Genomic DNA, 17,090 nt, shown 5'->3' with positions numbered 1-17,090 from the left:
TGTGGCCACAGGAGAGCTGAGTGAGCCTTGCACCCTCTGTCACTTTGTATCCCCTGAGCGCAAGTGTGTCATTTCAACAACATAGCCATAAAGCCAGAAGAGCTGACAGTTGGCTTGCGATTATTCCTGGACCCGAGGCTCCCTCATGTTATAGTATTAATCAAGTCATCTCACCAACTTATCATTAACTCAATCTGACCCACGGGGGCAGAGATGAAATCTTTTTTGGCAAGACTAATGATATTATAAGATTGAAAAGCTGTGCAGTGCAAAACCTTGATTATTCTCAATTCTTACCATGGGCCAAATAATAAAAATACAAAGCATCAACAGGGAAAAGTAAAAGAATATCTTCCAAAGACCTTAAGTTTTTTTCATCTCCCAAGGGATGTCAATGTTTTCTTCCTTTTCACTTTGTAAAAATTTACCTGTGTTCAAAAATTGTACCTCAATTATTTCTTGGTTTACACTAACAAATTTTTTCTCTGGCAGTCAGGAAATTCACTTGCCTTGTATTTGTTTTGATAAATGGAATGGAAATTGTGCTTTGCAGTCAGCTTCTCGGATTTCTGATGAAAAGGCAGCCAGGGGCACGCAGCGCCTGTCATGATTCAGTGTTCTCAGTTTGTGCACATCTTTGACAAGATCTTTCTTTTTTTCTTGGCATGAGGTTTGGGACATCTTCTGTTTTTCTCTGACTGACAGCTAGATAATAAGTTTTATCATTAAAAACTGATTCTAGGGAAATAGGATCCCTGTTCTCCATTCTCTGGTAGCTGCTAAAGCTTTTGTTTTCACAATTCTTTCAGAGTAACGAGAGATTATCACTACAAAAGGATATGGATGTTGACCTGCCATGTCATATGCCTAGTGAATACCAAAAGCTCGAATTCCCTTTTATCTGTTGTCTAGAACCACTTACAAATCATCGTGCTCTTCAGAGGGGACTCAAAGTCAACAGGTTTTGTCTGTTCATGTTGCCTTTATGTTTCTTAACCTTCAGGGAATTATTAAGTAGTTCTTTATGTTACCCTATTAAGTTGATCTAGATATTTAACACATAAAATTATTACAGACATAACCCCCATGGCTCTATCTATTTAGAATTTAGGGACAATGATATGTTATTTTTTAATTTACCGCTAATTATATAATACTGGTCCTACATTTGATATGTAAATTTTCTGCCATTTTCTTTTATTTCCCCTCAACTTCATGGAGCCTTTTTCACTATAACAACTAGGAAATAGGTGAAAAGTACAAGGAAAATGGAATGGGAAAACCTAGTAGGCCTGCCTGACCAACATTTGACAAAGAGAATAAAATCAACTAATACTGACATTTCTCATTACATGTGCATTTTTTAAATTAATAGGTGTTTTCCTAGGATTTGTTAGGAATGAATGAATGAAAACTTCATACCAGTTTTAGTGTGCATCTATACACAGGACAGACATTTAACAAGAGGGGTTATGATTAATCATTTAAAGGGTAGAATGAGAAAGAATGAGATTTTTCTTAAAGTACCAGTTTTTACCTGTTTTTTAATGTCCTTCTCTCCCATTCCCCCTTCCCTAAGTCTAAAATTATGGTAATTATCTTCTAAGTGACTTTTCATAACCTATCACATCAAGTTAAATTTCTTACCCTAATATCCCAAGTCTTCCCAATAATCGTTTTCTACATAATCTACTAAATAACTGGCACAACAACCAAATGGGATTACATATTTTTCCCAATTGTGTTCTGCATGTTTATTCATTCTGTTTCTCCTGCTTGTATATCCAAACAATATAGATCTTTCCTTTATCCCTTGAGATATAATGCAAATGTCTCCTCCCTTTTGCACCTGGAGGTCATTTCTTCCTCTTGAATCGCTATACTATATTATTCCATTTATATAGCACTTATATCATACTGCTTAATTACTCTTGTATTTTTCATGACATCATTTTAACTAAATAAATGTGAAGCTCCTTGAGGTCCATCATTGTTTTGTTCACATTAGTATTCTGTACTGTGTCTGGTATTATATACAATGTATATAATAAGTAGTGTCTTTTGGTTTCTTAATAGATTATTTGTTTGAAATATTTTTAATTAAAAAAATTGTATCCTCACTCGAGGACATTTTCATTACTTTGAGAGAGAGAGAGAGAGAAAAGAGAGAGAAACAACAATGTGAGGGAGAAACATTAATCAGTTGCCCTCTCACACAATCCCTGACTGGGAATTGAACTCATGACCTTTCCACCCACTGGCTGATGCTCCAACCAACGGAGCCACACAGGCCAGGACTTCGAAATATTTTAATATGATCCTTTACTACATGAAATTTACTTTCTACCTATATTTCTTCCCAAAATTTTGCCAAAACTTGACCTCAAAAGTTTTTAATTACTTATTTCTTTCCCATTTTTTCTTTTACCAAGAAAGCAAAGAATGAGAGAACTGTTTTTACAAAATTACATAGATAGAATACCTAATGAAAATTTGAATATGGAAAGTCAAATCCTGGGAAAATGAGAGAATATTTAGTATGTTTCAAAAACACTTGATAGCTAGTACATTGATCTCAATTTCTTTACCTTCCTTATGTTTATTAATGTTGTTGGTTATAAATACTGTTTACTGTTGTGCCTCTATGTAACATTCACCGGGCTGGGTCATCTCTTTAAAATTTTTATCCTTAAAACAGCACCTATGCCTGTCTTGTATAGAAGATTGTGGGTTCCAAGTAATATCCTTCTGCTTTTGGGTTTCTATTTAAGTAATTTAAGTAATTATTTAATCAATTTAAGTAATTATTTCAACTTAGAAAGTCACATTTTTTATTTATGTATTATCTCACAAATACAATGCAATTAATTATTGGTGAAGCACAAGAAATAATGGATGAGAGTGAGAAATTTAGGTAATTTTATTTTTGAATTCTTTGATAGAATTTTTTAAATGAATTTCTTAATAGTAGAACAGTCTCAAGTCTCTGCTCTTTATAAAGATTCTAATATAAAAATTTCAGTTCAGGTAGTTGTCAGCTCATGTTAGACCTAACAGAATTCAGAGGAATTGCATAGCACAGTGCCTATCATATGTATGTGTTAATGAGTATATATGTATATGTTATGTCTATGTGTTTATTTTGTGTATGTGTTTCTCAATACTGCCCTAAGGTGAGAGTGAAATTATATAATTAAGTCACATATTTGGAATAATGACAGTCTTGAGCGTTTATTCCATGCACTGAGGAAATACAGATTTTAAATACCATTTTGACTTTGTAGAATGATTCTTTGCCTAACAGAAAACCACTTCTTTCCACACATCTGTATTTTTCTGTGTCAGTTAATAAAGTATTGGTTACTGAAATTATGATGGTGACTTATATACATATGTATAGGATTTATAAAGCTATCTATCTTCTCCTGATTTTGAAATGAGGGTTTTTAATATAATTTATTATTATCAATGTAAGCAAACATTTAAATACACAAGATCAAAATTTGTGCACCAAGTAAACCCCATGCATTTTTTACAAAATATGTAGTAAATATGTCTTTTGAAAATCCTTCAAAAAGTAAGAATTAAAGGTGTAGAGCTGCTCCATCTTCACAGAGTGAAAGCCATCTAGGTGTGCTTTTAGAGTTGTGTTAGAATGCAGGGTAAGTGAAAATGGAACTGTGAGAATAAATGAAAAGGTGAATGAGAGAGAGATTACTTGGAAAAAGAAAAATCCATAAAGGGAGGAAATGTCAGAATCAATGAGGAGTGAAAGCAAGTACATTAATACTAGTTCAAAGAAAATTTGAACAGAGGAGCAAATATTCATTGCTGTATGGGAGATCTTCATTCATGCATTCCACATATTTTCTAGGGAAATCTCACTTTCTTATTATAGATAACTTTTAGAGCAAAGTTGATCTAACCTAAGCATGGCCACTAAATTGTATCTACGTTTTATCTAGCAGGCAGCAAAGTCAGTCTACCTGGGAATCTTGGGGTGATCCTAACTATAATTGCCTGGTCAGCTGGTAGCCAATGGTGCTGAAGACTGCTTTTAGTCTAACTATGCTGAACTGAAAGTATCCCTTGTGCCTGGTAAAGGAAGTGTTATCACAGAGCTAGACATATAAAGAAATTTGCTAAATTATTAAAGAGGCACATCTTTATTCCAACCTAGTTATAGTGCTTAAGGTAAAACACATGCAACAAAAGTAATGAAATAGGAAGAGTTAATACTGTGAACAATCAGAAAACTGGAAAATAGCATTTAAAACCTAAGCATGTCAATGGGGGGAAGGTGGGAAACTGAACAACAATCAATCAGTAAATTAAAAATGACCTGCTTTTTCGTGAATATTTTGTGAATTGCTTAAAAAGAGGAAACATGTCATGTGTCTTCATATCTCCAGTGACTGATATAATTTTATTAAGTTCTATTCTACCAGTAAATTTATTGAGACACAGAAAATATTTTTTCTTACATTTCTGTAGTTTTTGTAGATAAATCTTTGTTCAAGAGAACAATTTAATTTTTGGACGTTATGTTATAACATTATTGAAAAGAAAATGTAAAGTTATGATACAAAAAAACCCCTAAACATTTAGATTCTACCAAAAGGTTAATTTGCATGCATAAATATATGTATTTTTGTAAACTTCAGGTTTTTAATTAAGTGGCCTCCACAGTGCATTGCAGATGACACATTAAATACATTGAACTGGAATTTCAATTGGGACTTGCCATCTGTGTACCATGCTGATTATTTTTACATAACTGACATTTTAATCTCAAAAGTCAAAATGTATAAAAACACCCAATTAGGCTTTTTTTAATTACTTTTTTTCTTTTTCCTCTAATGATTTCCATTTAGCAAGAGTAGTGAATATCTCTGATGAGTTAAGGGAGGTCCCTACAAGGCCTTGACCTTGGCCTTGACTTTAATCTCCTTGTCAAATCAATGTAATAAAGTGTGCTGTGTACTGGTTTGTTTATGGCATAGACTTTGCGATGGCCATGATTTCATAGAGTAATTATTTTTATTAAGTTAGACAATTAAAGTTAGTCTTGCATGAGGAAAGAATACACTTGGGAAGCAGTGATGGATGGACTCCCGTCTTTGGAGTGTTTAGTCCTGCCAGCATTTTCCAGTTGAGTGAATATTCACCTTCCAGTTTAGTTGGGTGACAATGAATGGATTGTTCGACCTGGGTGTTTCCTAGAAAAAGATAGAAAGAGATCAAGAAGCACAGATGACAATGTGAATATCCACATGTGTTCTTGAATTTTTTTCAGATATTTTTCTGCTTTGATGAACAATATCATTACTGAAGTAATAAATGTTAATTAATATCTGTGTCACTTTTTTGTAAGTGGTAGTTTATGTTACAATTAGACTAATTAGGATACAGCATAGCTTGGTGACATGACAAATCATAGAGCAGAACATGTTGACTTTTATACATGATGATATATTAGCTAATTCACTCGCTCAATAATGACACAAGAAAAGATGGAGAATTGGCAGTAACAACAGCAGCAACTACAAAGGCATCTTGGCTACATTTTCAGATCTTTATTTTGCACCGTGCTCCTAAGTACTATGGATTGTTGACATTTTACATTTCAGTCATTTTCCTTTGGTAAACTATAGCCCTTGACCAAAATCTTTAAGAATAAAATCCTGAGTAAACAAAGAAAATGAGAATAAAAGATGAGTTCTAGATTTTCCTGGTTTACACATATGTCATGATCATTATCTTATTTTTCCAAGATTAATTATCATAAAGTTGACAACTCTCTATGTCTTTGGCTTATTCTTCAGAACCTATGCGAACCCCAAAGACGTTAAAGATTGCTGAGATACAGGCAAGGCGCATTGCTGTGGACTGGGAATCCTTGGGTTACAACATTACTCGCTGCCACACTTTTAATGTCACTATCTGCTACCATTACTTCCGTGGTCACAACGAGAGCAAGGCAGATTGTTTGGACATGGACCCCAAAGCCCCTCAGCATGTTGTGAACCATCTGCCACCTTATACAAACGTCAGCCTCAAGATGATCCTAACCAATCCAGAAGGCAGGAAGGAGAGTGAAGAGACGATTATTCAAACCGATGAAGATGGTATGCTCGTATTTTGCTTTGTTTTGAAAGGGGGGATTATATAACACAAATTATGTAAAGGTTTACAGTTTTTTCCTAGAGTACCCAAAATTGAATTAAAATCTGAAATCTGCTAAAAACTCTTAATAAGGTTAACTCTGGAAAGAGTCTGCCTCTAACCAAAGAGCTTAGTATTTTTCAGAGTAGCATCGAATACTAGATGAAATGTAGTATTTTATTTAGTATTTCACTGTATAGTGCTCTGTTTTCATACAGTTTTAGAGAATTGGCAACTGCACTAACAGTGTAAATAAATTTTTCTTTATCAAATATTCAAAAATAGTTTTCACTGTTCATAGCAATATAACAACTACCTGTGGGTAAAATACATTTAATTCTTTAGTCTTTTGCATTTTACAAGCAAACAGCAATAGCTTTCATTTTCCTTAACCTTTGAAAACAGCCCTATTTATCCATTCTTTTTATTTGTATATGACATTATGAAAGTCTGGGTATAAAAGAAGGCCAAAGTTCATACCTTTAAGTCTAAATAAATACCCTAATCAGACATTTGTAAACTATCATCTTTTATCTACTTTATTACTACCCAAGAAATTGAACTATATCTTACCCAATTTCTGTGTTACTTCTGAATTATTGAATAATAGGAACAAACATATTATTATAATATATCCACACACCTATTGTAGCACTATGTCAATGAAAATATAAATGTAGTTTCTTATAAAACAAAAATGTATCCCATAGAAAAATTGTTACAAATGATAATAGTCTAATACAAGAATATTATTTATTTAATAATATTTATTTATTTATTTATTATTTAATAACAAGAATATTAAAAAGCTTTTATAAACAAATTATGTAGGGGAAGAAAGTACTATATAGTGAAGTTATACCCAAGTGGTACCAATCCCCCTCAATTTCTGAACTTTAGGCTTCAATTTTTGATGCCTACCAAGTATGAGATTGCCATATAATGTGTCAATATACCATACTTTCTAGATACTTTCCTTATCACTCTGAAGAACCTAAATGACCCTGATTTGTCCTATTGATTTCGTGGTAATAAAGGGAAATAACAGCCCTTTAACCTCATTTGCTCAGACTTTGAAGGAAACAATTAATATTGCCCAAAAATTATGCTTTGGGTTATTCTCATATTCCTAAAACATCAAAGAGTGTAAACCTCAGACTTAAGGATAAATATACTTTTTCCATTCTTGAAGCCTTAGCTATCATGTTTAACAGCTAAATTTGGACATAATTGAAGCATTTACAATATTTTAAACAACAAACCCTGCTGTAATATAAAAACACACCAATATTCATATCACTCCCCATATATATATACAACATACCTCAACATATGCTTATGCAAGAAGGAATGGCTAGTATAGTAGTGTTACAGGTGCAAAATGGGGAATGTAAGCATAGATTCAAAAGTCTTGAAAAAATGTCTCCTTTCATAAGGTGGGATAAATATTAAAAAGTCTGTATTATACTAGACATTTTGTAACCCTTATTTTTAGTGATAAGAATAGGCTCACATGTTTTATTGCCTACCCATAAAATTTTTAAAAAATAATTCCTTAATTGGCAATTTTAAAACAATACATGAGTTCTGTGCTCCTTAGTCATTCATTCTCTCCAATATAATTCATTTTGATGGTATCCTTTGGTATGTTTTTTTTAAGTTACCTTTCTTTCCCACAAAACAAATAATGCAGTCAGGCTTATATAATGTTTTTCATATTTTCCCATACTTTTTAAATTTTTAAATGTATTTTAGGTATACATATGACTAGATTAATAATCACAGAGTGAATTGTAAAATTTTAAATTATGTTCTAAATTGATCAACTCATGACTGTGTTTTTTATCCAGAAACAGGTTTATAAAAGTAAAATGGCTTCATTTGTTGTAATTTCAGTAATATTTTCTACGCTTATTTTATATTAACCTGTGCTTTGAAGCACTTTGTAGTTGGTTTTAATGATACTGAATTGCATATTATTACTTCAAAGTATGGTCAAGAACTAATTCCTTGTACCTTCAGGTTGTTTTTTTCCCTTTGCTTTATCTCTAAGACTAAATGATAATGATTGAAGCACAAACTGTGACATATTCAGATCTGCCCTTGTAAGTTCCAGTTTCTACACGCAGTGCTTGAAGTGTCTCGAGTTCCTGAGATGGGGACAGAATATCTACATTGTAATCTGTTGTTGTGAAGATCGATGGGTTACAATGATATAATTAAGTCTGTCTTACTAAATTATTGCTGCCCTATATACATAGAAAAAGAATAAATTATCAACCATCTAATGAAAGAATGTAATTTCATGAAAATAATTCTGGGGACATCCATAAATCATGACAGCAAAGCTAGAATGATTTCCCACCAGGACCCTAAGGTAGAATTTATATTTAATTTATTGCATACATTTTTTTAATCCACGTGTAGAATTTTTTTTCTATGAGATTTTGTTTTCATTTTTTTCCAGCATTGAGAAAAATCAATATTAAAAAGTTGGCTCAGCAGAAAAGGTCAGTTTAGGGACAGGGCTTCTTTTTTTTTTTTGCTAATACAAAACTATTTTTAAATGTACATTTATTATATTTTAAAGGTCGTAATGCTTATTTAATATAAACTTGACCCAACTACATTTATTATTTTTTCTCCTTTCCATTTTGAGAGTTATATTTCCAAGGATTTTCTTACATGCAAAAAATTTAGCTGAAACAGCTCTCAAGTAAATCACAAGCAGGGGACTAAAAGTCAGCATTCTCTCTCCATTAAAAGTTGTTGATGTGGAAATATGAAGTGGCAGCCGTGGCAATATGCGGACTGCCATGATGACATCTTCGTAGCTCTGTGTTGTATTTATACACATTTTAAGTACATCTGGACGTATGTATATGGAAGACATTGTCCTCCTTCATTTGTAGACAGTTATTGAATGTAATTTACCTATTGCCCCTGTAGTTCTTTCTTTTGTCACTATACTTGTCCCACTGCAAGTTCAGTAGTATGGCACTCTCTTAGCCATAATATTCCCACAGATTCTTCCCTCTTACAGGCAGGACCTTAGGTACTTGAAGTAAATCCAATTGACAAAATAGAGCTAGTTTAAGGAGAGTGGAGAAATATGTGCATTCTAGAGAGACTTTTCTCCAATTCAATCTCCTTTCAATGCAGAATTATGCAAACATTTAAATCTATCCCTGTTTGTAAACAATTTGAAATATATCCATGGCATCTTATAGTATTTAAAGGACCAAATTGTGTTTGGTGAACCAGGATACTAATTACTTACCATCATATTAAAATTCAGTCATGAATTGGTCTTTTGTCTCCTCCTTCCCTCAACAACCAAATTCTATATACAAGAGGTATGGAAAGGTGAAGACATTTTTTCCTTAATTACATCCATGAGCTTGTATCATTCGAGCAGAATGGAAACAGCAGGTACTCTCATGAAAAACAAACGAATGTCCGTGGCAGCTTCAGTAGATGCTACAGATTGCACATAGGGGCCTTCAGCCGCAATCAGTGGCATAGCTGTGCCAGCGCTGTGGACTGGGGTGTTGGGGGGCGCTGCTCGACACCTTTGGCCAGCTTCTTCCTGAGCCTTCAGCTGACAGGCACATGAACAGATCATCTGAAGTTCAGTAGTGGCACCTTTTCTGTTTACTGTGAGTTTCTTTCCTTTATGAATTTATTATTAATGTGCCAAATTATGTTTGCTGTCCCAGAGGTCTTAACATCATTCATCATCTCCTTGTAGATTGAAATAAATCTGACTCTTTTGACATATCATTCAGAATTTCTTGATGCTGCTAGCCACAATGCAATGCGTTTCCTTTGATCTAGTGATTTTTAATTTATTTCAACCCTCACAAAATTGCTTTATACTCTGAAACTACATTTCAAAATAATGTCATGTGTGAAATTCACTGAAGTTTTATATTAAGAAAAAATATTAATTAAGACCAAACTTGCCCATATTAGGTCAATATTTTCAAACAAAAGACATTATTAAGCAAAGCAGGATGGAGAGAATGTAGTTTTAAACATAAAGCAGAACAAGAAACTGAATATATGAATAAATAATAACTATATATTTAAATAAAATACACAGAAAGTGTGTGTGTGTGTGTGTATATATATATATATACACACAATAACAAAAGTATCTTGTGTCATACTTTGTCAATAGAAGCTGACACATCATTTATTGCTGCCATTGGGTATTGTTAAAAAATGTCATTTTCAAATAAGGACAGGAATAAAGGTTTCTGAAATCTTGTCATACCTGGGGATACTTCAAAACTGGTTATGTCAATAGGTAACTTCTAAACAAGTGTGACGTTATAAAATGATTTGATTCATGGCTTTGAAAAAGTGAATTTCATTTAAAAGACTGAAATAAAAATATTTTGACCTATTTATCTTAGCAGTTTTTTAAAACATAATTAATGTGTCTTTTTTAACTATAGAAATTAATATAGCTTTAAAGGTCAGGTTGACTATTAATGGGCATGTCTTTTTTAAAAAATAAGTAGAACATTTATTTTCTTATATAAATCCATAAGTAGGGTAAGCTTCGGAGTTGAGTGATTCCATGGCTCAGAAATATCAAAGATGCCAGGTTGTCTTAGTGTCTGTGACAGGCAGTCCACGCATTGTTCATCTTCAGGGTTCTTCTGATCACAGTATAACTGCCCATCGGAACTGGGAAAGCTGTGTCCTGTGTTTCATGCATTAGGAGAAAAAGAGAGAGAAAGAAGAGAAGTGGGGAAGAGAAGAGAGAGAGCTAGGAAGGGATGTCTTCCTTAAATATGAATGCTTTCATTTAATCTGGTTGAGCCATGTCCATTCTGTGATCGGTTAGAATCACCAGGAAAATGCTATCCCTTGATTTGTTTTGAATAATCAGAATCTATACTCAGAATGAGAAAGTCATAAGTTTCCTTAGTCACATGGATTGTGTGAAAGATAGATGGATAGTTGAGCAGAATTGGGATTCTTTTCAGAGGAGGAAGAAAGGGTGATGAGTAGTCAACTGACCGCACCCTACGCAGTCCCATTTTATCCCATTTCTCTTTCCTTGTGATGGACTTAAGAGTCCAAGAGATTTGGTAATAGCCTTACAATTTGGCACCTTTATAAAGAGTACAAAGTGTCCTGTGGACCTGAGTTTGAGTCATGATTGTCTTGTCTTCTAATTATCTGACTTCAGACAGGTGAGGTCACTTCCCTGTGCTTCTGTTTTCTTACCTGTCAAAAAGCTTAATGCTACTATATGATTTCACTTTCCAGTGTAAGAAGCATTACCTATTATGTTCCATTATTATATGCACTTAGTTTATAGAAACTCTTTTGGTTATTATAATCTTCACAATATCTTTCAGGGAAATAGGGCTCTGTTCATGAAATAAATTACCAGTAAGATTTTCATGTTATTAGAGCTTTACAACAGAGTAAACTATACTTCACAGTTTATTCAGCTCTCTTGGGCAATTAGAATATTCTTTGAATAAAAATAACTTTTTGGTTGTGTATTTTCTGTATTAGAAGCTTACAGACTTCCTTTAAACTTCTTTTAAGGACATATTTTTATTTATTTTATGTATTTTTAATTTGGTTGTCTGGTCCACATAATTTACTTTTCCTGTTTCTGAGCTAAGCACTCTTATAAACAAAATGTATGTATTTGTAGTGCCTGGCCCTGTACCAGTCAATTCTCTGCAAGGAACATCCTTTGAAAATAAGATTTTCTTGAACTGGAAGGAGCCTTTGGATCCAAATGGAATCATCACTCAATATGAGGTACTGGGAGAACAAGAAAGTTCATTGAAATGTGGATTAGAGGAAAAGTAAAAGGAATGGTTAGAGGGAAATAAGAAGGGAAAGGAGCAAGTGTTAAGGGACTAAAATCATTATTATTTCTCTTGTTTTAATTTGGCATTTCTTGATTTCAAAATTTAGCATCAGAGCAAATATTATATGGCACCTAGAATTTTCAAATGCTTAAAGTAAATGTATGTTTTTTGTGTGTGGTTGTTTCATAAAAGCAGGATTGGTGTTTTTCAAGCAGACTCGATGATGGTTGTAAAGCATGAATTTTTATAAAATTGAGAAACTTATTTCAGACTGTGATTTGGGGAAGGCTATTGAATGTCAGTTTCATAGTAACAGTTTAATAAGAAAAACTAAAACCTTATGTACACTTGACTATATTTGAACTTGGAGTATAAATTATCTTGTTTTTAAATATAATATTTTAAAGGAAAAAAAGGATCATTTTGAATATACTAATGTGTACTTATATTCTTGTATAGTCAGTGTTGATTAAAGCATAAAATACTTAAATTGCTAGTAGCTACAGGGTGTGTCCTGAGATCAGGAATCACTAGTGCAATCATATAATCTGTGACTATATTAGCATACTTGAATACTAGTTATATGTAATTTATATAACTTGAACAAAGTATAGATTAAGTTAATTAAAAAAACTATTTGTTGAACACATCTGTATATCATATGAATTAAAATATATAACCATAAGATTATGTATTCATATCAAGTACATTAATTAATTTTTGATAAAATGGATGTACATTGGTCCAGTCAAATAGATAGTAGATATACATATGAGTATAACCATATGAAAATGAGAAGGAAAAGAAGTGAAAGAAAATGTGATTCCCTCCACAGAGATGCCCCTGAATTCTATCTTATTTAAAAGTATCTATTTAAAATTTGTAATGACTAGTGTTGGATATGTAATAGGAAATGTATTTCCTAAAACAGGTTAGCTACAGTAGCATCAGATCTTTTGATCCCGCGGTTCCAGTGGCTGGACCTCCACAGACTGTATCAAATTTATGGAACAGTACACACCATGTCTTCATGCATCTCCATCCTGGAACCACATACCAGTTTTTCATCAGAGCCAGCACCGTCAAGGGCTTTGGGCCAGCCACAGGCATCAATGTGACGACCAATATCTCGGGTATGCAAATGAATGTAGAATTGGATTGTGTTAGTATGTCATAGAGAATTACAAATACATTGAGTACAGTTTGTTTCATTTATTGAATCTTTAATGTAGTTATTCATGATTGAAGGCACTTGACATAATTATTTGAATACATTTATTCTTGGTTATATGTCCAAAGCTAGTTTTAATTGACAGTGGTCTCTTTAAAAATTGCTTTATATCTTTATTAGGAATCTTTCAAAGTTCACTGGATATGCTAATGGGCTTATAATTATTTTGAGGAGTTATTAATTATTATGGTATCAGATCTTTACTGTAAATGATTTTATCAAAGAATGGTAGATGATCTGTGCCCTACTATTTTAGTACCACGTAGCTTGTCTTTCTGTTCCATTTTTACTGACATTCTGATAATTTTAAACAAATATGACCTTTTATTTTTCTTAGCAATCCCACATAAATTCATCTGCATTTCACAATAGCAATGTTAGGTTGATAAACAAATGCAGTTAAAATTTTATTATGTTATGCTTATAATTTCATTGCTTGCATTTGACTAGATTAATTATAGATGTGACAGCTTCAATCAAGTTGCCAATTAAACCTTTTTAAAAATTTTTTGCCAGGAATTAGCATTGTAAAATGTCCCAAATCTACTCCAGCTTATGTAATGCTATATATTATTTGTCTATGATTAGTAAAATGAGCATATATTATACATGTAATGAGTTAAAATTGACAAATATCTGTCAATTAATATATTAAAATACTAATTTTGAATTTAAGTCCAAAATTGTATTTGGAAGAGTTTTGAATATAATACAAAACTGTAAAAATTTATATCATGAAAAATTAACTATTCCAATATGAGTGATAGTTTCGTTAAAATATTTATTTTTGCCCTGGCTTGTGTGGTTCAATGGATTGAGTGCGGGCCTGCAAACCAAAGGGTTGCCGGTTGGATTCCCAGTCAGGGCACATGCCTGGGTTGCAGGCAGGTCCCCAGTAGGGGGTGAGTGAGAGGCAACCACACACTGGTGTTTCTCTCCTTCTCTTTCTCTCTCCCTTCCCATCTGTCTAAAAATAAATAAATAAAATCTTCTTTTTTCAAAAAAGAGCATTTAAAAATATTTGTTGTCACTTTGCTAGAAAATGTGGCCTGATTAGATGATGTAGTGAGAAATGTTTTCTACACTCTAGAATTAGCAGTGGTGTTGTAGATGAATAAGATCTTTCAACAGAGATGCCTACAAAATTTTCATAAACTTGTGAAGCTGATAGCATTGAACAAATGGACATTATTGAGAGCCATAATTTCTTTGGTTCTGACACATTTTATTGAATAGAAAATTTATAATTAAAGACCAAACACCCATTTAGCATTTTCTTTGAATTATTTATTTTCTCTTTCACTTAAAATAACCTACATCCATGGGTACTAGGATCCAAACTTTAAAAACTTGGTACAATCGCTATATCTTAGGAACACATAGTAGTCAAGTTCATGCTGGTAAAATATATGTTTGTGGTTCTAAGAATCACTTGAACTTTTAAGTCATTAGGTCACGGAAAGCATCTCCTCTCAGGTAGCCTTTACCTCAGTTCCTGCCATTCCTTTCTCCACATCTCCATTTATAATTCCATAACCAGGACACTCCCCATAGTCTCACTGTTACCACCTTCATCCCATCCCATCTTTGCTTATTTCAAGGTCTCAGGAAACTAAAACCTAAAGCATTTTCCCAAAGTGTTTGGAGTGTGTCACAAGTTGCCAAAGTATTATTTAAATTTCTACAGCTCTTGGCTCCTATCTTTTTCTGCTTTAGGTTTCCAGGGTTTGCATTCACTGGTATGCTATTCATCAAAATAAGTATTAAGTTGATATTTTCCTCAGTCACATCATTTATTCAGCCTGACTTAAGATTTATTCCTGCTAATTGATTGAAACTTTTTTTTGTCATTAATCACTCATCAGCTCCAACTTTGCCTGACTATGAAGGAGTCGATGCCTCTCTCAATGAAACTGCCACCACAATAACCGTATTGTTGAGACCAGCACAGGCCAAAGGGGCACCTATCAGGTAAGAGGTGGGGGGAAACGCAATAGCTAAAGGAAAAAAACAGCCAGTAAAAGGGTTGTTTTCTCATAGTTGCTTAGAAGCCAATATACTGAGTGGGTCATTTCTATAGGGAATCATTTAAAAAATTACTAGCAGAAGCTTTTATTTCTCTTTAGTATTGTATTTGTTTGCTTTTCATTTGGACTAAGCCTAAGGATAGACTTATAGTTAAGAGAAGAATTCTAAGGGGATTGTTGAGATATTCATGAACTCAATCATTCACCTCTCTGTGCGATTGGATTTAACAGTGTTGCTCTTTTATTTTTGTCTCTAGTCCCATTTCATTTCACTTCCTCTGTGGATATCTATGGTATATGAGCTTTGAAGGTATTTGTCCTAAATAGAATGAGAAAATACCTCCTATCCAATGCATTAAATCGTTATGAATAATTTCATATGAATGATTGAAAAATAGGAGGCTTTGAGGAAATAAAAGTAGAATATTTATAATGAATGTAGCCTGTGACCTTTTAATTCCTGAATTATCACTTATCAGAAATTTCCATAGTAAATATTAAAATTCACGTTGTATTTTCTTTATCTTTCCAATATTAAAAGCCACCATATTTTCTTCATCTTGCATAAAATTATGAGCCATGTTTTCAGGGATTGAGTCAAATTATTCCAACCATTTTAGATACATATTTAAAACTGATTCAAGTTTTTATTAGGAATTTGTAGCTTTTTTTGTGGATACTTTTGTTTTCATATTGCTATTGAGAAATACATCTAAACTCAAAAGTCAGTGCAGGTATTTCATAATTAAGTCATCTCAAGTTGTTTACATGTTCATTAAAAATAAAATTTATCTTTATTTTATATGTAGAATAAATGCATTTGACCTTATGAGCATATACTAACCATTCAGATAATCCTATATAACTACAAAGGAAGAAATACTTTTAATTAAAAAATATATTGATAAAAGAACTTGAGTTTATAAAGGAAATTCTCTTAAGTCTGTCTGGCTAAAATGCATGGGACTACTACACCAGAGGAGAAGAGAGATGACTGAATACACTTGTAATATAAACACTTAGAAACATTCCTACTTGAAAATGCAAAATAAGTATGCAGTGCTATTCATGAGTCAATGATCTGTGAGTCAGATTGCAGATCCAAAGGAGAAAGAGTAAAGCCCTGCATTCAAAATCTTTTCCTAGTGACAAGAAATCAGGATCATTCACATGTCCCTACCTGTGATAAAATTTACTTTGTAGGTGTTCAGTTCCATTACTGTTTTTTAAATGAGCTGCCAGGTACTGGCATTTATTTATAAGAGTTAGATATTTGAGTGAATTCAACTTTACTTAATATAAGTTGAAAACACAGTGTATAATTTTCCTGCACTGTGGTATAACATGCAGGGCTTGTTATATACAAACTCTGTATTCTTTTGATCAATGTATTACACAAACATTGACTGGCCATGGATTATGCGTCAGGCACTGTGCTAGGCATTGTAAATCAAAAACAGAATGATCACAACAAAACACGGAGCCAGTGTCCACGTTTGTCATGGGCGATCAGCAGTGCCTGTAGCCTGGTAAATACTTTGCTTATAGCTGGTATTCACAAAATTTGTTGAATTAATGAGCATGTTATCAATGACACATTTTTAAATCAAATGCCTTTCTTCTACTTTTTTTTCTTAACACAAAATTTTTAGCTGCTAAAAATCCACATAATCTGAATTTATGGTAGTATAAAAACAATCCTTGATAATCATACATTCTCTTTCTTTGCCACAGAGATGCACCTCTTTGTATCTATTGGAAAGACATCTGACCTTTTTGAGATTGAGCCCAGTGTCTCAGAACCCCCAATTTTATACT

At 32.9% G+C, this 17,090-nt stretch overlaps 1 protein-coding gene across 8 annotated transcripts in view; it reads left to right on the top strand.

Annotated features, from left to right (window-relative positions):
• Positions 1-17,090, top strand: part of PTPRK (protein tyrosine phosphatase receptor type K) — a 490,478-nt gene that overhangs the window by 375,937 nt on the left and 97,451 nt on the right. For all 8 annotated transcript variants that reach the window (XM_036024680.1, XM_028510317.2, XM_036024685.1 and 5 more), the window contains exons 8-11: positions 5,826-6,128; positions 11,852-11,961; positions 12,946-13,147; positions 15,111-15,216. In XM_036024680.1, the coding sequence (XP_035880573.1) occupies positions 5,826-6,128; positions 11,852-11,961; positions 12,946-13,147; positions 15,111-15,216 (721 nt within the window). The remainder of the gene's footprint in view (positions 1-5,825; positions 6,129-11,851; positions 11,962-12,945; positions 13,148-15,110; positions 15,217-17,090) is intronic.

The sequence above is a fragment of the Phyllostomus discolor genome, chromosome 4 (genome assembly GCF_004126475.2).
Source record: "Phyllostomus discolor isolate MPI-MPIP mPhyDis1 chromosome 4, mPhyDis1.pri.v3, whole genome shotgun sequence".
NCBI classification, from domain to species: Eukaryota; Metazoa; Chordata; class Mammalia; order Chiroptera; family Phyllostomidae; genus Phyllostomus; species Phyllostomus discolor.
Note: the sequence above shows the minus strand (reverse complement) of the source record. Positions and strands in the feature narration are given on the sequence as shown.